Consider the following 23038-nt stretch of genomic DNA (forward strand, 5'->3'; position numbering starts at 1 on the left):
TAGTTTATTTGTAATAATGAGATTTTTTCGAGAAACTAATCCCTGCAAGGCTCTGATGGTAACAAGACATTAACAGTGCAGTGTAATTTTTATCTCAAGGAGTTGCTTCTAAGGGTTTAATACAACCCATGGATTTGATTTATTTAGAAGAGTTTAATTTCCAAACATTGGGGGTTTCTTGACATACTCTGTTATTTCAGTCCTTTTCAATTTATAAAGACTTATTTTATGGCCTAGTGTGGTCTATCTTAGTTTCTTAAAAGGAATGTGTTTTGTGGAGTCATAGGGTATAGTACTCTGTAGATGCCGATTAGATCAGGGTGGTGGATAGTGTTGTTCAGATCATCAGAGACTTTACTGATTTATCATTGTTTAGTTCTACCAGTGGATGAGAGAAGCCTGTTAAAATCTCCAACTGTAATTGTAGACTTGTCTATTTCTCACTTAAATTCTGTTACAGCCGCTTCTGTATTCAGCCAGAGATGTCCTGGGTATAGAACTTGAAAATCAGAAACCAGTGCTGTGTACTAGATGCACGATGTTCTCCTCTTTGCTTCCCTCACTTAAAGTATCTCGGAGGTCATTTCATTTCAATATGTGCACATCTACCCACATCACTTTTTTTGATGACTTCATACTATTTCATTATATGACTTCCAATAAGCCACTTAACCAGTCCCTACTGTTGGACACTTGGGTAATTTCTAGTTTTTTGTCATTTCAAGTAGTGTTCCAGTGCATGTCCTTTGTGCATACATGGGAGCATGTCTGTAAGATAAATCTAGAACTAAAGTTGCTGGATCAGAAGGTACATGCATTTTAAGTTTTTTAGATGTAAATTGCCCTTCAAAAAAGTTGAACTACTTTACATTCTCACCAATGACATAAAAGTATACCTGCTTTTCTCCAGACCTTTGCCAAATTAGTATATTATCAAGGGTTTCACTTCTGCCTATAGAATAGGTGGGAAATGATACTTTATTGTTTTCATTATTACCTTTAATTAATGAGTGAGCATTAATTCATGTGCGTAAAGCCATTTGCACTTCTCTTTTTCTATGAACTGACTCTTCATGTTCTTTGCCCATTTTAGTAGATTGTTGGTCTTTGTACAGTAAAGATGTTAGACCTTTGTTATTTTTCTCTAGTTTGTCTAATTGAAATGTTACCTGCCATATTCATCAGACCTGGCTCTGAATGGGGTTATAAAAAGTCAAATCCCCCCTCTTAGTAAAGAATGATTCATACTATCTAGGATACAAAAAGAATATACCATGAACTCTGAGAACACTTTCCCCTCCTCCCCCCTCTCCCCCCTCCTCCTCCTCCTCCTCCTTCTTTTCCCCTTCTTCCTCCTCCCCCTCCCCTTCTTCCTTTTCCTCCCCCCTCCTCCTTCCCTTTCCTCCTTCCCCTTCCTCCTCCCCCTTCCTCCTACCTCCTCTTCCCCCTCCCCCAACATAAAGTGCTGCTTTAATTCTTCAGAACAATACCAGCATCACAGAACAATTCTGTCATTTCAAGAGGTGGCAGTTGTGAAAGTCACCTAGTACTACTAGTCTAATTGTATAGGATTGTTTTAAAGAACTTGGGACGATACACAGACAAAGTGAAAGATTTGTATCCTCCAACCTAGAGGTGACTGTTACTTTACAGTGTTCTGGGGTTTTCTCTGCACATGTATTATGTACGTTTTGTATGTGTATAATTACAACTGAGTTTATATAATAGTTTTATATTCTTGGTGTGTTTTTTAACCTATTGAGTTTGTTTATTTTTTTTAGTTCAATTTTTTAGTAGCTGTTCATCAACAGGGTTCCTATTTTTGAAAAGTATTATATCCTGGTTAAAAAAACTGAGTTCGGGTTAGTTGATATTGAAGAATGTGCTTTTCTGTTTTTCTTTTTAATATCAACCTAGAATATAATTCAGTCAGTCCTGGTAAGAATCCCTTTGAGTGGCTTTTACCCCTCTGGTTTGTGTAATGCTGGGCAGGCTACAGGATTAGTGAGCTTCATGGAGGACGGGCGGGCTGCATGAAAGGGAGAGGGAGCGCTGTGTCTTTTTAACTTTCCCTGGCTTTGATCTCTGCAGGGCCAATACTCCCACTTGGTTTTACTGGCCGCATTTGATTGTATTGATGATACTAAGCTCGTGAAGCAGATTCTCATATCAGTAAGTAATTCTCATGGTCTTGAATTTAAGTTAAATCGATATATCATTTGTGGGTTTGTGTTACTTCACACATACATGTGTAAAGACTTTGAAGTATCTGCTTCTTGAAAGCCTTTTGTTAGTTATTAGTTGACTCATTAAGTCTTGTTTCGGGGTTTGCTTTATTCCTGTATAAGCCATAATCTTACAGCTTCATATTAATAATTAATATTGTTTTAAATATGTAAAAGAATGGTTGAATTAGGATAACATGGCTTTTTAAACCGTATGACATACTAAATGAAAATGTAGCAGTGCAGTGCTTAGATTTGCATAGAAATTCATTGACATAGTAATTCTTCAGTTATTCAAGAGTTCACATCCAGCAGAGGACATCCATGACCTTTCTCTCCCATTGGAGTAACTACCTCTACACAGTCACCCAGTCTGTCAGGACATCTGTCCTGATTGAGCTGGGGAAGAAAAACTGACAAAACTCACTCAATTGTGATACTTCCTAGAGCTTTCATGAAAGTTTTTAAGACTCAGATTAAAAATTATTACTAAAATGAAAATACTAGCTTCTTTTATACATTTCAGCAATTCCTTTTAGCATAGTATAATGACCATAAAGTGGTAGTAATTGAATGCAATTTATTTCACCCTAAATTTGCCTTCAGGAAAATTGAGCTGTTCTCTTGAAAGAACTGCTCCAAAGTAAAAACTGCATTGTGAAATCATTTCCTTGTTTCTGCAGTGATTGCCTTCTGAATCTGGTCTTCTCTTCCGTTCCTTGATTTCTAGTATGTAGGTAGTGTTGGGTATATAATAGAGGTTGCAGGGGTAGGGTTAAGAAATTGCAACATTGGTTGCAGGAAACATTTTAAAAACCACATAATCTGTATAGACATACTCATCTGAAAATTACACAAAGTTTCTCTTTGATACCATGGACAGGCCGTTGGAGAAATCTAAGTAACAGAAGCTACTTTCACAGCATCTGCAGGGAGAAGCAGATGGATGTTCAGAAAGAGACTTTACCTGTTGGCATGTGACGGTGCTGTGGCTCTCTCTGTAGCCTGTCTGGACCAGTAGAACTGAGTGTAGGGGAAAAAATGTATCAGCTAGTGGAGGGGAAGGAGATTTTTCTTAGATGCCAACTGTAGGTCCTAGTGTGTGTGAATTTCTCATGCCCTTGCTGTCATTTTCCAGCTTTTCCCTTGACTATTTTAAGATTATAATGACTTTCTTTGGGATAAGATTGTGGGAAGAAACCATTTGGCAAGACTTTCATGTCACAAACTAAGTATTTTGACACATTCCTTGTGACTTTATTACCCTTTTGACCCCAATCAGTAATGATTGTTTTTCATTCCTGTGACAGTGATGTGAGGCCATAGATTTGTTAATGAATAAAGTTGTTTCATGAAAATGGAAACAGGCTGGGCTATTCAAAGATTGCTTTTGCTTAATATTTTCAGGACAACTAAAATTTGCATAACTTCCAAATAGATTTCAAGAGAAGCCGTACTTCCTTCAGGATTTGCCACAATTTGTCTGCTAGATTTTTTTACAAAGATTTATCCCACTTAAAGTTGCTGTTGGAACAGTTTTAATTCCTTGTGCTTATCAGATTGATTCCCACCACTACTTAGCCCACATTCCTGATGACTTTCTCATGCTCAGGGCAGCTCTCTGAGAGTGGCCTGATTTACTGATCTCTTGCTTCTAACTGACAAATGCTCAAAAGGTTCTGTGTATCATTAAACTATGTAGCCAGTGATAAAATCCTGGAACACTAATTGCCTTTGCATTTTCCCCACCCGTTTACCAGAAAACCTGTTGCAGTAGGCAGTTCTTTTAAAAAATACACAAGGAAGCTTAGTGTTGCTAAGAATTCTTTTCAGGGTAATCAGACTTCCTGAAATACCAGGTCAAAATGACAGCCTGGTCAGCTGAGCCCTCACCTTTCAAAATGGATACACACTGTTTCCCACCTACTTTACTTTCCAAAATAAACATACTTATAAAATTTGATCCATTTTACCCTGGGATTGTTGGTTTGGTGCAGCTGCTTTGACAGCAGTGTTCCTCAGAAAAGGAAATATCTCTATACAGAAAGGTATAATGAATAAGACAGTGAGGATGCAGCCTCCTACTATCTGACAAAGAAGTAAAACTTCACAAATACAGTTAAAGTTCAGGTCCTTTGCATACCTATCCCCGATTGCATGTCCACCCCCCCACAACCATGGTGATGAATTTTGTATTTATTATTCGTATGCATTTCCTTACCCTTTTGCTACACGTAGATGTATATAGTACTATCTTGCATGTTTACAGATGCCATGTAAATGACATCTTGTAGGTTGTCTCATGCAACTTGCTTTTTTCTTTTGCTATTATGTTTGTGGAATTATCATCAGGGGTTGGCAAGCCTTTTTGAAAAGGGCCAGATAGTATTTTAGGCTTTGTGGGCTACATATGATCTCTGTTGCCTGTTCTCAGTTTGTTTTGTTTTTATTCTTGAACAGTCCTTTAAAATTTAAAGGCCGTTCTTATCTTGTAGGATTTACAAAACCAGGCTGCAGGTTGACCCACAGGACTTTGTTTGCCCCCCTCCTGTTCTAAATCATTTATTTTCCAACGCCAAATAGTGTTTTACTATGAGTATACTGCAGTTTATTTTTCCACTTTCTGTTGATGGACATTTAGATTGTTTATAATTTTAAAAACTTCAAAAACTCATTACGTTTTGCTGTTCCAAATAATTCTGTGAGCATTCTTGTATGTCTGTTTAGCAAAATTGCTGGATTGTCAGATATGTTGCACATAATGTGTATCTAGAGGGAGTCACGTGACCGTCCCACCCAATCACTGCAAAGCCTGTTGCATTGTGCAGTAAAGATATATTACTTTATAGCTATTTTCAGTTTGCAGTGTGACTTTTTTTTTCTTTTTTAAAAATATATCTTTATTGATTTCAGAGAGAGGAAAGGAGAGGGAGAGAGAGATAGAAACATCAATGATGAGAGAGTCATTGATCGAGCCCGCAACCCGGGCATGTGCCCTGACCGGGAATCGAACCCCGATCTCCTGGATCCCAGATCGACGCTCAACCACTGAGCCACGCCCGGCTGGGCAGACTTTTCTAATTTGCTTCTGGTCATGGCCCACAGTCAGGCCAGGGCATCATTTCCTTTTACAGATAAGGGAACTGATGTATGGAGAGGTTAAAAGATTTGCCAAAGGCTACACTGTTTGAGCTGATCAATAGTTGCAATAGTTGATTGGTTCTTCTTACCTGTTTCTACATGTTATTGTTCTCTTTGTTGTTCTCCTTTCTAGAAATTTCTCTCCTCTTTGTGTGTAACCCAGCTTAAAGAGAAATGAATTAGTGCTCTAATATAACAGCAGTCATACTGTTTCCTTTTAGGTATATGGTTTTGAGAGTAGGAAAGCTGGAATGAAGGGGGAGAATTAAGTGATTTCACACTCAAACGAACATAACTTTAGATTCTCAGTTCCTTAATTACAAACTGAAAGGCAGTAAAGTCCTTGAGTAGTATTTGCACGAGGCTTTAAGCCTCTCATGTTAAGGTAAAACCTTTCCTGCCCTTGTCTGTGTGTATTGCCCCAGTCCTTAAATGTGGGACCCACAGAGAAAGTGAGTACACTGAGGAATATGGTGCTGGTCTCATGCCACCCTTTCTGCTCCTTACACCAAGAACGAAAATAATAAAAAATGCATATGTTGAGCCCTGGCCAGTGTGGTTCGGTTGGAGCGTCCCCCATATACCAAAGGGTCACGAGTTTGATTCCAGTCAGGGCATATACCCGGGTTTCGGGTTTAATCCCTGGTTGGGGTGCATGTGGAAGGCAACTGGTCGATGTTTCTCTCCCTTTCTCTTTCTCTAAAATCAATAAAAGCATGTCCTTGAGAGGATTTTAAAAAATGCCTGTGTGGAGTCTACTTTGGGGCATGTTTACCTTGAAATTTCTAAAGAGCTCCCTCCTCTGTGATGTGTACATTTTTGTTTTGTCTTGCCCTTTTTACTGAAATTTCAAGTTCATTTTCCTTGGATGGTTGACATTTATATTACTTTTGAGGGGGTTAGTTCTGTTGTACCTGTTCTCTGGAAACCTTTCTGTTTATGGGGAAAACCTTTATACATGGCCTTAAACTTCTTCAAAGGTAGAAGAGCACAGTGGGGCTTAGAGTCATGGAAAGGGGTGACCATGTCCTAGATGAGTGGCCTTTACTTATCTACTTTAATTCACCTTATTTGTTTGGACCTTGGGCTTCTTATTTGTAACACGAAAGTAAGCTGTAGTACTTGTGTCGTCATGATGTAAGGAATATTTAAGGTGATGGACATAGCACTCTCAGCACAGGGTCTGGTTCCTGGTGAGCACGTAAGTGTTAGCTGCTGTAATTAATTATAGGAAGGACAATATACTTTTGTGCAGAAAATGAGCGATGCTTGAGACTTTAAAAAGAGAAATGTGTCTGGAATCTGGAGTTGCATCATCAACTTTGGGGTCATGAACTTTACTGTATCATGATCCCATGGTTGGTGACTGCCTTAATTTTTTTTCTTGTCTTAAAATTATTTTATTTTTTTAAATAAATGTATTGGGGTGACAGTGGTTAATAAAATTATATGGGTTTTAAGTGTACAATTCTGTGATACATATCTGTATATTGCATTATGTGTTCACCCCCAGAGTCAGGCCTCCTTTCATCACCATATGTTTAACCCCTTTTACTCTTCTATCCCCCTGTCTCCCTTCCCATCTGGTAACCACTATACAGTTGTCTGTGTCTATGAGTTTTTGCTTGTTTGTTTGTCTAGTTTGTTCATATGTTGCTTTCAATTTTGTATCCCACATGTGAGTGAAATCATATGGTTCTTAACTTTTTCCACCTGATCTACTTTGCTAGCATGATATTCTTAAGATCCATCCGTGTTGTTGCAAATGGCAGTGTTTCATCTTTTCTTATGGCTGGGCAGTGTTCCATTGTACATATGTACCACGTCTTTATCCAGTCACCTGCCAAAGGGCACTTCAATTGTTTCCATGTCCTGGCCACCGTGAATAATGTTGTGGTGAACACAGGGGTACATATGTCTTTACGAATAAATGTTTTCAAATTTTTCAGGTAGATACCCAGAAGAGGGGTTGCTGGGTCATATGGTAGCTCTCTTCTTAATTTTCTGAGGAACCGCCATACTGTTTTCTATAGTGGCTATTCCAGTTTACATTCCCATCTGCAGGGTATGAGGGTTCTTTTTTCTCCACAGCCTCTCCAACACTTGTTATTACCTATCTTGTTGATAATAGCCATTCTTACAGGTGTGACATGGTATCTCATTTTGGTTTTGATTTGCATTTCTCCTAGAGCTAGTGAAGTTGGGCATCTCCTGTATCTGTTGGCCATTTTTGTGTCTTCTTGGGAGAAGTGATGACTGACTTAATTTTTAGGTTGATTCCTAAAATTATTAATCTCATAGTAATAAATAGGCACTTAAGAGAGTAGCAGATCTGAGTATATCATCTCATGGAGAATTCCTTTCCTTAACAGAGAGTGTACGTTTTCTTTGAAAGAGACTAGAGTTGGAATTAGGGACCAGAATAGTCAGAGTCCTGCCACTGACATTCTACATCTTATGGTAAAGTCACCTCTCGTCTTTCTGGGTTCTTTGTCTGTAAACCTGGGTGATTGCACTGAATTCTTTCTATGGCCCCAGCCAGTTCTGAAGAATCTCTGGTGCGCAAGCATACATGGCTTTGAGTATCTATTAGGTTTGTTGCATGAAATAGGAATGTTAGAGGGGCAAATGCCTGATGATTTTTCTGCTGTGTATTCTCTATTAAGATCAGAGGAATTTAGCCCGGCCGGGTGTGGCTCAGCAGTTGAGCATCTACCTGTGATCCAGGAGGTCACGGTTCCATTCCGGGTCAGGGCACATGCCCGGGTTGCTCGCTTAGTCCCCAGTGGGGGCATGCAGGAGGCAGCCGGTCAATGACTCTCTCTCATCATTGATGTTTCTGTCTCTCTCTCTCCCTCTCCCTTCGTCTCTCTGAAATCAATAAAGATATATTTAAAAAAAAAAAAAAAGATTAGAGGAATTTAAACAGTGAATTTTCGTTCATTGGAAAAATCAGCAAATTTACACAGGAGCCTAGCTGGGGCAGGGATGACATTCCCTTTGTTTCTTAAATTCATACAACTAGAAAAGGTGGTTACTTTTTTGGGTAAGTTGATTGAAATTGTAATAGAGTGTAGTTATTTGTAACTGCTCCTAGAGTCTTTCTGCATGTTTCCCTTCCCCCTCTTTTTGTTTCCATTGCTATACCTAAATAGCCTTCATTTGCCATGACTAACCAGCCTAACTTTAAAAGCCTTTATCCATTTGCTCTGTTTAACAGTTTCTTTATCTCCCTTCACATACATCTATCTCAGTGGGGAAATTCTAGTAAGAGTCTTCTTCATCGACGCTGATGCTACACCTAAGTGCAGCTGCAAATTAACTGATCTGCTCAGTGACCCCAGCAAGCTATGTCGCTGGTAATGGTGGCCTAAGAAGTATCGGTTATATAGTGAATGAAGATAACGGCTTTAAATATTTTTTAAGTCTCTTTGAGCTTGGTCAGTTATATAAATGGATTTTTCAGTAATGCTAGTCACAATAGAGAATTCATTCTATGTTCTGAGTATAAATCAGTTTGTGCTTTAATGAGACAATTTCACAACTAGCTCCACATTTTTCGTTAAGTATGTTGGGGAAAATAGTTAAGTGTATATCTTTCTTTGCCATTCAGATTCCAAACATCCTTTAAGCATACAGGTTCATTTTTTGTTTCTATAATTTTACAGGAAATTATTAGTTCCTTGCCTAACATATTAAATGACAAATATGGAAGGAAGGTGCTGTTGTACCTACTAAGCCCCCGAGATCCTGCACATATAGTACGAGAAATCATTGAAGTTCTGCAGAAAGGAGATGGAAATGCACACAGGTAAGAACAGGAGAATGGCTTGTGCCCTTGGTCTTCTGATTTATTAACTTCAGTAGTGCATGCTTCCAGAATTCTACTTATGCATGCACACCCCTTCTCATACTCCCTCTCTCTAAAATTCAAAACGTGAATTCTATTTTTAAACCTGAAGTTGTTTTTATCTTGAAGAGGAAATAGAAGCATTGTGCCAAAAGAATGCCTGTGAGCCCCTTGCATGTAGTAGGCACTTAGGTGTGTGATTTGTTTTGGTTTTGCTTTATTTTTAAAGCTACTGATACCACATAATTGAGTACTCTAGAGAGTAGAACCCATAAAATTATATAAACATGTTCGTCTTGAAAGATATTTTGTTTGTCTTGAAAGATGTTTTGGATTGTTTGGGGTTTTTTTTATTACATGAGGCAAGCTTCGCTTATCGAATACTTGTTTTGTGCCAGGCATTAGTCACATCCTGGGGACACAAACATGAAAGAGATACCCCACCCTCATGCATAATAGAAAGATATAGGCAATTACAATAGCATGTGACAGAGACTGTTGTAAACCCTTAGAGGTTTTTGTAGAAATACGATCACCATATTTCCTTTGCCATTTATCTTATGACTCATTCAACCTGTTCCAACAGTAAGAAAGATACAGAGATCCGCCGCCGAGAGCTCTTAGAATCAGTCTCTCCAGCTCTGTTAAGCTACCTGCAAGGTCACGCCCAAGAAATGGTGCTAGATAAGTCTGCGTGTGTGTTGGTGCCTTGCATTCTGGGAGCTGCCATTGGAGACGTTCAGCCTGCCATGAATGCCATCGCCAGCTTGGCAGCAGCAGAGCTGCATCCTGGTGGCAAGGATGGAGAGGTAATGTGCTATTATAAGACAAGCAAGGAAGCTGCAGCAGCTGCGAAGAGGAGTTCAGTGATAATTAACTCACTGCATACCAACAGTGCATTTGAAAATTGAATTCAAAATGCAGTGCTGTTGAAATGCTGTCTTGCAGTGACTCCAGGAGTAAAAAGAAAATCCTTTTAATGTGTCTCTATTGTCCATGACAGCCCCAAGCTGTCTTTCTAGTAAATTCTATGCTCTTAATTCTGTTTTGAATTTGCTGTCGACTTTTGAACCTCTCTCTATTTGTACATGCCTTTTCCCTTAGTCTTGAGTGTTGCCCATATCTCTGTGTTCCTATGCTCTCCATGTAGAAAGCTTTACTCATCCTTCAGGGTCCCTAGAATCTTCTGTGACATCTTCCCTAATCCCCTTATTAAAAAGTCTTTGCTCTTTCTGATAGGTCCTGCCTATATTATTTGGGTCTTATGTTATTCTGCCTTTCATTTTATTCAAGTTTATTCAATTGTGTACCTGATCTGTGTTAGGCATTTGAGTCAGTGCTGCCCCCCCTTTCCCCTACCATCTTTAAGTTACCATTTTGGTGAACATGAACATAACATACTATTTAAATAAAAATGATCATTTCATATTGAGATAAGTGCTATGAAAAAAAACTATAGGTCCTATGGTATTATAAGCTGGAGCCATCCTATTCCCAAGAAAACTTCCCTGGGGCAGGGAAGTAGTCACACATGTGTAAACATTCAGCATTAGGTTTTAATGTTTCTGCTGTAGTGTTCTGTTCCATAGGTGTATCTGTACCTCAGAACTGCATATTGCAGTCTGAAAAGTGGTGAGCATGATCTCAGGATGAACATTGTGGGGCTTTTTAAACCGGAACTCATGAGGCCAAGCCTAAACTAGTTCTCAGTGGCTGTGTTGCCTTGAACAACTGTTTTCATTTTAGTCTTGAATTAGAATAGACCTCCAGGTATAATGGTCATTCTAAATAAAGATCTTTTAAGCCCATGAAACTTTCAGCTTTGCTGAATCCTTGTCTGTATTGATACAGGATGGCTTGTGGGCCAAGGCATGGATGAAAACAGCTTGTAAATTAATGTGTTCTTGACCCCTCATAGCTTCACATTGCAGAACATCCTGCAGGACATCTTGTGCTGAAGTGGTTAATAGAGCAAGATAAAAAGATGAAAGAAAATGGGAGAGAAGGTAGGTTGTTAAACTTGACCTTTTGTTGTAGCCTGTGTGAAATTTCAGTAATTCTTGGAGTCCCTAAATTTGATGTCAGCCATACAAGTTCAAGGGAGTTTGTTGAGTGTTCAGAAATAATGTCTGTGACTAAGAAATGATTTAGTGGTTGCAAGTACTGCTTTAGTAAATGCTAGAGATTTGTGTCCTAGAATCCTTTAGGTTTTTTTTTCTCTTTCCCACCCTCCCTCACTCTTGTCCTCTTGTCTCTGCTACTTCAGAATTCTGACTGAGCTTCGCTAGTTTTCTAAAACGCCATTCTATTCCTTGAGGATGATGAGAGCACTACAGTAGGGGGCCCATGTGTTAGTATCATGACCCCAGTTGAAAGGTATGATATTTATGTCTAGTGTTGAAGAAGGGACAGGCAGAAGAAAATTATCCTTATCAGAGAATTTTGAACTGGTGCCTATTTGGCATTGAAATACATGTGACCAAAGAGCAAGCCAGTCCTTGGCATTTATTGTTTTTTTCAGAAACCTCATAGCTGCTCTGTAGAAACTCAGCTCTCAAGGGGAGAACAGATCTTTTATCTAATTGAAAAGTTGCATACCATTTCCTTCTCAGTCCTGTCTTTGACCAGACCTTCTCTTACTAAATTCAACTCCATCTGGTATTTTAGCCACTAGAGAGATTTCCCCCCACTTGAGTAGTCTAGACTTTCTATTACTGTATCTGGAAAAAAAAGTGACAGATTGTAAATGTGTGTCTTTAGGCAAGTTGCAGTTCTAATGGCTAGTAAGGCAGTCAGTGTCCAGCAGAGCTGTCACTTCTCACTCTACCTTTGAGAATAGAATCTTGGAGCTATTTTCACTAAATTTTTTGTGGAAGAGATAGCTTCTTATATTTTAAAGAAAAAACAATGTACTGAATCATCTTTTTCATTAAAAATGTTGGTGCACATTTGAGCTGAGTTTATGTCAGAAAAGTTGATTGACTGACTTTTAAAGTCCAGAAACTTTCTAGTGATTTTTCTTCTTAATTAAAATGTGCTGGCAGCCCTAAAACATGCCTGCTTGGGCCTGAGATTTTTATCATTTTCATGTAGCAACACGAGTATGACTAGCTGCCTTGGGTATCTGTTGCTGTGTAACAAGTTACCTCAAAACAATAGTTTTCAAAACAGTAATAATTCGGTTAGGGTTTAGTGGAGCTTGTTTCTTCTCTGCCCAGAGTGCTGCTCATCTAGGGGCTGGAATATCCACTTTCACAGTGGCTGGCAGTGGCTGAGGCCAACAGCCTCTGTTCCTCTCCCTTGGCCCCTTAGGCTTCCTTACAACATGGTGGGTTCAGTTTTAAGAGAACAAAGTAGGTGTGTGGTTCTTTCATGGTTTAGCCTCAGAATTATTTAACATCACTTTTATTATCATATCCTCCCTGTTAAGTGAGTCATAAAGGCCCACTGAGATTTAAAAGTAGAAGACATCGATTCTATCTCTAGATTGGGAGGGGGCCAATATTCTGTAAGAGCATACAAGATATGATGTTGTAGTCACCTTTGGAAAACACCATCCACCTCACTAGCTGATCTCTCTCTCCTTAGCATGTGCCATGCAAAACAAAATAGCCATATATGCGTCTTGGCTTTTAAAGGCTCCTTTACATTGGGGTATCTTTCGATGAATTGTACATGGTGCCTACCTAAGATGCTTGCTTCCAAGATAGGTTGTCTCTGTCTCCATTTGCACTAAATTCTGGCCTTCAGAAGTTCCCCTTTGTCCAAGATTTAGTTACACTTCGATAGCACAGTGAATACACCAAGACCTTGAGAATCAGATATACCATAACAACAAAAGATGAGTGGTGTTTCAGATGGGTGAACATTTAGTATCGTAAAGAGTAATTGCCAAGTATAAGCACCGCTAGTGTTCACGGAACCTTCTTGAGTGAACATTTTCCATGAGGGGAAATTTAACTTCATTCAAACCCAAGGTGCTGCCGTCATAAATTTACTTCCTGAATACCTTTCAGGTCAGGGTTAAGTCTTTCAGTAGTACAAAGAAATGCAAACATGACCGAGAGTGTTTTATAAGAATTCATTGTTTCTCTTGAATAAATACTGCTAAGCATAGCTTAAGATTTGGACCAGATTTGAAAGAAATGGCTATACTATAAAAATACATTATATAATCCTGAATGGGAATTTTTAGTGTTAAGGGAGTTTGGGTGAGAACTCTTTTTATTAGCTTTTTTATTAAAACATACTCACAGATTTAAGGGCAGCAGAGAGGGAGATGGGAGTTTAAATCTTGGTATATTATGTTCACTAAGTTTCAATATATTTTACAGGTTGTTTTGCAAAAATACTTGTGGAGCATGTTGGCATGAAGAACCTGAGGTCCTGGACCAGGGTAAATCGAGGTGCCATTATTCTTTCTAGGTATGTGTCATGAGTGCCTTTCTCTCCTCGGGTCGCCATCCTGAGTTCTTGTTTATGCAACAGACTTCTCACATTTATTTCTCTGTTCCAGCATTTGTTCCCCATAGTCCAGGGTTACTCTCAGTCACTTATGATCTAGACGAGTGTACCAAATAGTAGAAAGCAGCTATAACTCTTCAGTCAATCCTCACAGTTTTTTTCATCTGCCCTCTTTTTGATGTCAAGAATCATAAAATTTTGACAGTCAAAGGAATCATGTGATTGTTTCTACACATTTATGCTTTTGACCAAAATGTATTTGTATTATTTTTAATGAATTAGCCTTGTCCCTATGAGAACAGTGAGTTATTTTTTCAATTGTGCTGAATTTACATGTAATTTTCATTCATTGTTTTCTACTATTCTAAAAGGCTTTAGGAAGCATTTGCTTCTGAAGTCTGCGCATGAATTGTTTATTTCTAATTAAAATGGATAGAAATATGATGATTTGTGAATTGAGGCATATACTTAACTTGCATATTGTTCTCTGGGCACAGTATGTTGAGTTTATAATTTACTGGTCTCTGAAATTTCCATGCATTCTATTCCCAGATGAAACCTTCTATTAAGAACATTCATTTAAAAATAGGTTTGTGAGTTATGTTGAAACAATCACTGTTGATTTTTTTCCTTGCTGTGTTACAGAGGTTTGGAAAACAGATACCAATCTTAGTTTGAATTTCCCTCAGTATTTCACATGCAAATATTATGCAGTTTCATCTGTAGTGTTTGTAAATGTTATGTGTTTGTTCAGTATATAATTTGATTTGGAAAACATATACTTACAAACATACACATTCCATATGAACATTTCTTTTTTTCAGGTATATCAGTATCTCCAAACATGGGTGTTACAGATTATTTTATTCATTTCTCGTTAAAATTAGTTAATTTTCCAGTTGATGTTTAATACCCAGAATATGTTAGCAGAAACATGAACTCTTTTGATATAAATTTCTTTACCAGGCATTTGGAATGTTAGCACCTACTGACACATTCTTTCATTACACTTAGTTAACTAAAAATTTCAGCAATGCCATAAAATTAGCTTATAGAGTTTTCTCATCAGTGAAAGCTGTGTGTAAGTGGGTTTCAAATATATGAGGGATGCTGTATTGTTATTATGGAATACTACTTAGAATTGGAGCAGGAGCACATGAAACATTTGGGATTCTGAAGGGAAGTTGGACTGTAGATTACCCAATAATTAATTAATGCAGCAATCATTTCTGTTTGGTTTTTAGAATATTGTCATGTGCTTGACTTATTTGGTAAAATTCTCTGCTTGTTTATATTTTACTTCAAACCCTTGCAGTTTTTTTCCTAAGTCTTTTTTATATTAACTGAAAAAGCATTCTGGCTGAAAAAGAAAATTGGCCTTGTGTGCATTCTGAAAAATAACTCAGGGAAGCAGAATTGTTTAGCACTTAAAAGCATGAGCTCTAGACAAACTGCCTGGGTTCTAGTCCCAACTCACTATGTGGCCTTGAGCAAGTTATTCAGCTTTTCTGAGTCTTAATTTCCTTGATGATAAAATGAGATTAATAATAATCCTGTGTTATGAAAAAAACTAAATGAGATGATACATATAAAATACTTAGCATTATGCCCAATACACATGTTCAATAAATATCAACTTTTATTACTGTTATGCATTATGTGATGGTGTGCTTAGCCAAAGTATATAAGATAAAATGGCCTCGTGAGTCACGGATCTATTAAAAGGGACTTTACTTTTCGACTTCGTGGGTGGGACGCAGAACTTGCTGCTGTGCCCCATGAGCGGGGTAGTGCTGCTTGGGGCTGCTACTTATCCTCTTTCTGGACCTCACAAAAGTTACTGGGACCAGGCGCTTTAAAAAGTGCCAAGAACATGTTTCAGAAGTCTACGTTTAAATGTCCTGCAGAAATGGGGGGAGAACAGGAAATTCAGCCCTGGTGTCCTGGTGCTGTCAAATTGCCTGAGTCCCAGCCCCTGCGTAAAGAGAAGGGCCTCCTTGTAGCCGGCCGCCAGGGCTCTGATCACTGTTGGGAGCACTCCAGAAGGTCTCCGAAAGCCGAGCTAACCTCATTTTGCTTAAGGGCTCACACTAATTGAGAGCTTTCTGAGTGTAGGGCTCTGGTTAGGTGCTTTACATACAAGATCATTTGACCCCCAAAACAGCACTGTGAGGAAGAATGTGGATTCTGTTGTTGATCCCACTTTATAGGTCAAGAATTTAAGTAGCATGCTCTTGGCTGTACAGTTACTGAGTGGCAGAGGCAGGTTTCAGATGTAGGCAGCTAAGCGCCAAGGTGAAGCTCTTCCCTCTTCACTAAATGTTTTAGCTGCAGAGTTCAGTAAGAAGGCCACTAACTGCTTCCCTTCACAGCCCCCCCTTTCCTCTCTGCGCACCTGTTCGTCCATGTGAATTCAGTTGCCCGATGAGTTCTCTTGGCCATCTGTTCTGTACATGTGGTGCCATGGAGAAAAACCCTGGGTTTGTGCTCCTGAGTTTAGGTGGAGAAGGGAAGACAGAATCACGTAGTAAATTAAGGCAGGGTATTAGTCCTAAAATAGTCAAAGTGAAAGTAGGGCCCATTCTGTATGGAACAGAGTTGTTCCTACTTTTGCTTGAGTGACTCCATCAGCAAGATTATGAAATGGTTTTTATTTATGTGGTTTTAGAATATAGGCTACTAGCCCCTGTTATTTATCTGATGAAACATATATTTATAGTTATAAGACTTGTCTCACAAGTCAATAAATTTTTGTATACTGTGGATGCAGGTAGCACTTGCAGACGATCTAGGGATTTTTATTAAATTTAGTTTATCTTCTCTCTTCAGCCTTCTCCAGAGTTCCAATCAAGAAGTTGGGAACACAGTCAAAGCTGGACTGAAAAGCCTGATTCCCACGTTGGAGAAAAACAAGAACACCAGCAAAGGAGTAGAAATGCTACTTGAAAAACTGTCTGTCTAGATGGAAACAACTAATGAGATGGAATCATTGTTTCTCTTCTGATCTGTTTTCCCAGAGTGGAAAGAAGGCCTAGGGGTCCACCTCACTGGCACTTTGAGTGCTCTGTATATTCTTCTTTGTATAAGAATTTATATATAAAATGCTTTCTAAAAATGCTCTTTTTTACAAAAATTCCAGCCATCTTCTTTATCATCTTGAGTAGTAAGTCAGTCAGTGAGGTGGTGATGTATAAGGTATAATGGTCATATGCAGTGGGGCCAGCCAAACACATATAAAGTGCTTGCGTGAGTTATTCAGGGAAAGACACCTTCTGTGAGCAGTAGTCCGAGAAGGCTTCATCGGGGGGAGGTGGGACTTGAGAGGACTTCACAGGAAAGCAGGGTGTGGAAACAAAGAGCTGAAGAGAGTTTTTGGTGGGAGCAGTGAGGTGGAACTTAATGGTTGTGAACTGAACTTCAGGAAGTGTTAGGGCCCTGATGGATGCAGGGTGGGAGGATACCCTGGCAACCAGGGCAGCTGCATTCCTAGCTGCCTTGTGGATTGGGTTCCATGTTAGATTTTGTTTGAAAGCTACTCGAAATTAGGGCTAATAGGGAGAAATGTGCTAGGTGAATTAGGGGAATCACAGTGGGTAGCAGTGTTAAGGTCAAGGTCACTGGGGAAATCTGCCTATCTTTGGATCTGGGCTTTCCAGGTAAATAGCTCCTTTTGATGAGATTTTCTTCATTGGGACTGGTCCTAAAGTAGTTGAAGCCTATAGGGTTTAGTTAGGAAGGAGATGCTAATTTGTTAACAGTGCAAAAGTTTTAACTTAAATTCAAGTAGGATGTTTGAATTTTATAACTGCACTTGGCTTTTAGCAATAAAACTTGGAAGGTTTGGTAGATCTTTCAGGCTCATGTAGCCCTGCCCTGACTACTTTAGATATCAAGCCTTGGTGCTTTCTCTAAGAACCTGCTATAACATGAGACCCACTGCGGTGTGTCGCTATAACTACAGTTGCTGGAGAACTGCAGTGCCTTTCCTGACCAGGCTACAGGGTCCCAGGACCACTCCCAACATTCAAGCTACCAGGACTCCACCTGCTACCTTCTCCTGCCTGGAATATTGAGCCCTGCCCAAAGAGCAAAGGAGCTGATATGTCTGTAATTCCCTTTGGCATGGATTTCCCCCACTCCACCCTAACTCCTGACACCGTATCCCTGCCACCCAGCCGGGTCTAAAGATGGAGGTGGGACAGCGGGGGTAACTGGGGATGAGGGTAGGAGGTGAATCCAAGAGGCAACATCAGAGCTTACTTTTGTTTGACTAATACATTGTGAATTTGTTTTCCATGTAAAGGGCCCATTCAGAAAGAGGCGGGGAACCCTACTATTTCCATCTATGAGACTAAAAAAATAATATACAGAAGTTTAAAAATTAGAGTACTACAAAGCGTATAATAAAAGCAGCAATCCTGCCCTGCGCTACTCCTCACTCCTGTCTGGCCTTCCCAGAAGCAACTACCTCCAAGTCTTTTAGGTCTGCTAAATTTTTAAATATATAGTTTTTGGTGCGTTTTGTTTTTGTTTTGTTTTGTTGTTTTATCTCAGTTTAGGTATTTTCTTTTGACTTCGTATTATGGGAAAATACAGATTAAGACTTCACCACCACTCCTCCCCCACTTTTTTCTCTCCATGTTCCCAATAGAATTGCATCATTTTTGATAAAGCAGTGTTTAGAGTTTATATGGTTATACTGATGTAAATTGTTGAATACTGAAATAACTGATAAACTCTCATTACATTTCCTAAACCATTTTATTTTCCCTGTAATTAATAGTTCCCTCATTTATTTTCATTTAGTTCAGTTTCTACTACATTCCTATTACTATTTTTCACAAACTTTTTATCAAAATTGGAAGAGAGTCCCTTCCCTGTGCCGACTTCGGTGTGTGCACATCAGATGCTTAGAGCTGTGGCACGCAGTGTCTTGCAGTCTTGAGAAGATAAAAAACATGCAGAGGATGGTTGAGTAGCAACAGGTAAGAAGAATCTGGAACTTTGGTGATGTTGAACTGCTGAACAAATCAACTCCTGGAGCTGCCTCCTCCTGGACTTCCAGTTATGCGAGGGAATAAACTCCCATTTATCATTCAGGCCATTGTGAATTGGATCTTTAGAAACTTGCAGCAAAAAGTGTGCTGACCTGACTAAATACTAATCTCCACACTATTCAACACAACAACTCAACTAGCATATTTTCTTCAGACGCCCTTCCTGGGGCCAGCTGGCTTTCTGGATGTCCTACCACAACCACCATCATTATCTGGGCCTTCCCTTCATTTCTGCTATGGAAAGTCCAATCTAGGACCCGTGCATTTCTTTTTCTTGCTGAACACCTTTTGTTGTTGCTGCTGCTGTTCAATGGATCAGTTGTTTAATTAAGTTAACACCTCTTTTGAATCTCTAGTTGCTTCCTGAGAAATGACTATGAGGCAAAATATTAAAGACCTTGCAAGTCAGAATGTCTCTATTCTGCACTTTCATACCTGGGTGCCTAGTTTAGCTGGATATAGAAATTAATTTTGCCTCAAAATTTGGAAGGCATTGGCCATTATTTTCTTTGGCTTGCAGAATTTTCTGTGAAAGTCCAATGCCATCCTAATCCTCCAGTCTTTTGTATGTGGCCTTGGTGATGGGCAGGGGGTGCTTCTGAAAGGTCACAGGACTTTTAAAAATCCCCAACTGCTTTATATTTCAGGTTCACACAAACTGGTATTTGTTGTGTATGTCTGTCTGTCATTCTTCATGCTGACACTTGTTGAACTGTTTTAGTCAGAAAAACAAAGCCTTTTCATTCTGGGAGCTGTATTTGTATTGTTTCTCTGATCCCCTGCCCTGGTTTTCTCAAATCTTTCTTTTTGAAACTCCTGTTATTGAGATTTTGAATGCTGGTTCAATCCTCTAGTTCTCTTTTTCAGTTCTTTGGCTTTTTGTTTTGCTTTTCTGGGTGAGATGTTTCCAGGCCTTCCATTGAAGAGTTTTTTGTTTGGTAATTTCTTGGATGAAATGTCTTTATGTCTCTGGGGATGTTATATATTTTGCATTCATTTGTTTTACTTTGTCTCTTCTGTTTTCGGCTCTGTTTATTTTGGTCTCTCCCTTAAGTTTGAGGCTTTCTTGGAGATCTTTGACTCTCCTTATATACTAAAAACTGATGAGAAAGGGGGCAGGCCCAACCTATTCTCCACTGTTGACTGTTCATTGCCCAGGTGACTGTGGATTCTGCTATTTCACTGGAGCCCTCCAGATGTCAGGATCTGTAAGCCTTTTGTTGGGGCCATTCATCACCTCCAGAGAGAAGTCTACCTGGCAGCCAGTATACTGTTTCCTCAACGCTCAGTGTGCAGATTTTAATTAACCCACCTGTCCTCAGTTCAGTGCCTCTCGTTCATGCTCTCTTGTACCTAATGCCCCCTGGCTGGGGAAACTAAACCAACATGAGTCCACAAAATAAACTTTCAGCCTTCTGCCAAGGTGTGGAGTGGTGGTCACCAGTTTTAGCAGTGTCCCTGTTTTCCATTCCAGGCCTCACCCAGTTTTCCCCAGTATCTAGCACCTCTAATTGCCAGGGTTTGCTATATAACCTGGTGAGAACCTCTTTTGCATGCCCTTGATACTCAGCTTTCTCAGCCCTGCTCCTTTCTGCAGTTTCCTTTGTTGCTATCATTCACCCATTGATAGTCTCTCTGGTCTTTTGAATTTATACCATTCTAAGCAGAAATCTACAAGTAGTTTTAACCAAACTGAAAACAGTGCACCTGGAGGGTTTATTTTCCATGTAAGAGCTGGGTTTGAGAATGTCTTTAATTTTTAAATTGAGCTTTTTGTAGTTTTCACATTGTACCAACCCTGTGCTTTCCCCAGGGATCAGACATTGCCTAGGACAGGGTTGGGGAACATTTTTTCTGCCAAGGGCCATTTGGATATTTATAATACCATTTGCAGGCCATATAAAATTATCAACTTAAAAATTATCTGTGAAAAAGCTCCTAGATTTATTGAATGTTGAGTCCTGCCTGCATTTTCCTTGGCAGGGCCAGATCAAATGATTTCATAGGCCATATACAGCCCTCGGGCTGGATGTTCCCCACCTCTGGCCTAGAAGGAAGAACCTCGTTTCCCCTTTAAGCTGTTCGTGGAACAGAATAAGAGCCTCTTGAAGGAAATGGCTTCCTGCGTGCCAAACTCAAATCTCTTTAAAATATGAGATGGCACTTCTGTGTTTTCAATGAAAATTTGGAGAGGTTACATTTTTTTTTTTTAATCCTCACTTGAGGATATTTTTCCCATTGCTTTTCAGAGAGATGGGAGGGAGGGAGAGAGACATGGATGTGAGAGAGACACATGGATTGCTTGCCTCCCCGCATGGGCCCTGACCGGGGTGGGGATCGAGCCTGCAACCAAGGTACCTGCCCTCGGTCAGAATCGAACCTGGGACCCTTCAGTCCGCGTGAGGGCCGACGCTCCGACCACTGAGCCAAGCCGGCTAAGGCAAAAAGGTTACATCTTAATTATTAATCACTCTTAAGCAATGTATATTTAGAATAATGGTTAAAAGACCACAAAATTGCCCTGGCCGTTTTGGCTCAGTGGTTAGAGCGTAGGCCCTCGGACTGAAGAGTCCCAGGTTCGATTCCGGCCAAGGGCATGTGCCTTGGTGGCAGGCTCGTCCCCAGCCCTGGTTGGGGTGTGCACAGGAGGCAACCAATCCATGTGTCTCTCACATTGATGTTTTTTTCTCTCTTTCCCTTTCACTCTCTCTGAAAAGCAATGGAAAAAATATCCTCGGGTGAGAATTAAAAAAAAGAGAGAGCACAAAATCTCAAAAAGCACAGCAGTCAATACTGAGTCACTAATCATAAACTATTTCTATACCAAAACTAAAGAGCTAAATACAGAAATCTGCCTCTTGCGCTCTTGTCTCCTCTGAATTGCTTAACCTAAGGAAACCAAGTTTCTAATCACCTCCATCTGTTATGGGGGTGATAAAATTTTTGTGATAAAATCCTAACCACCACCCGCTTCCCCCAACCTCAGAATATGACTGTATTTGGAGATAGGGTCTTTAAGGAGGTAACTAAGATGAAATGAAGTCATGAGTTGGCCCCCATCCAATGTGACTGGTGCCCTTATAAGGAGAGATTCAGACACACATACATAAAGAGAAGACCATGTGAAGACAAGATGACCATCGACAAGCCAGGGAGTGAGGCCTCTGAGGGAAATCCACCCTGCAAACACCTTTATCTTGGACTTCCAGCCTCCAGAAACTGAGGACATAATTTTCTGTTTAAGCCCCACCCTGCCTGTGGGGCTTGTTACAGTCCTAGCAAACTACATCTTTCCTTTTTAAAATTTAAAGACACCACCACCACCAAAGTACCCTGAATTCCTTAACCTTCTCCCCAGATGGACAGTCTTATTTTTTTTTTTAATCAAAATGAACAGTGTTAACCAGGGGATCTGTTTTTATCTTTGCATTGCATGTCTTTTATGAATAGTAACTAAACTAAACGGTTCCTCTGCCCTGCATTCCAAAGCATGCAAACAGAAACTGCTGTGTGCATGTTTGTGCCCAATGTGGTGCCGTGGAAGATAGGGCCCATATTTCCACTCCCACCCCTATCAAGTAATGGTGTTTGGAAACCATCAAAATATTTTACCCAGTTTTAGACATGGACTCATGCCCAATGTTGAATGTAACTGGACAAAGCGAGCTGCGGAAATGTGGTAATGAGAAATACTCGTCTGTGATGTCTTGTCCTTAGGGAATTATTTATGTCCCGGAGAAAATGATTAGCTCTTAGCTGCACCTGATACGTGATGACTACTTGAGTGGAAGGTGATAGGAATATGGTTGGATTATGAGAATCATTTCGCTTTGTGCTCTTGGTGACTGTAATTCAGCATAATGAATAATTGAGATGTTTTCAACAACTTCCAGATGCTTAAAAACAGGCTTTCCTTTTAGATAGAAATTCTCTGACATTTAAAACTCATTGATACACCTACTAGTAAAGGCACTAACTTGCTGCTTGCTATGACATTCAATAATGGGAAGTGATAGAAGAATTAGCATGCTTCTTAGAGACCTACGTAACAGCAAGAAAGTGCTTTTGAGGAAATGGGCAAGTCTTTTGAGTTTTATTTTTCTTGACATATCAACTCTTCTGCCCCATCTGTATTGCATGATATTTAAGTTTAGTTCTAAATACAGATCCGTTGGAGTCCATTGTGTCTGCTCGGAATAACCTGGCGGACATATGCTTTGGTCTGTCTCCCACATTTTGCAGCCATCCTATTTGGGTGACCTTCCGCTGGGTACACATGACCCAGGTCTCCCAAATCAACA

At 39.7% G+C, this 23038-nt stretch overlaps 1 protein-coding gene across 1 annotated transcript in view; it reads left to right on the plus strand.

Annotated features, from left to right (window-relative positions):
* The window catches only part of PUM3 (pumilio RNA binding family member 3), a 31750-nt gene extending 14953 nt beyond the window's left edge, over window positions 1-16797 (plus strand). Inside the window, exons 12-17 of the mRNA XM_016214299.2 lie at window positions 2092-2172; window positions 9035-9177; window positions 9803-10025; window positions 11135-11222; window positions 13551-13641; window positions 16510-16797. Of these exons, the coding sequence (XP_016069785.2) occupies window positions 2092-2172; window positions 9035-9177; window positions 9803-10025; window positions 11135-11222; window positions 13551-13641; window positions 16510-16642 (759 nt within the window). The 3' untranslated portion in view covers window positions 16643-16797. The remainder of the gene's footprint in view (window positions 1-2091; window positions 2173-9034; window positions 9178-9802; window positions 10026-11134; window positions 11223-13550; window positions 13642-16509) is intronic.
* The last annotated feature ends 6241 nt before the right edge of the window (window positions 16798-23038 follow it).

This window comes from Miniopterus natalensis, chromosome 12, assembly GCF_054644295.1.
Source record: "Miniopterus natalensis isolate mMinNat1 chromosome 12, mMinNat1.hap1, whole genome shotgun sequence".
Lineage (NCBI taxonomy): Eukaryota > Metazoa > Chordata > Mammalia > Chiroptera > Miniopteridae > Miniopterus > Miniopterus natalensis.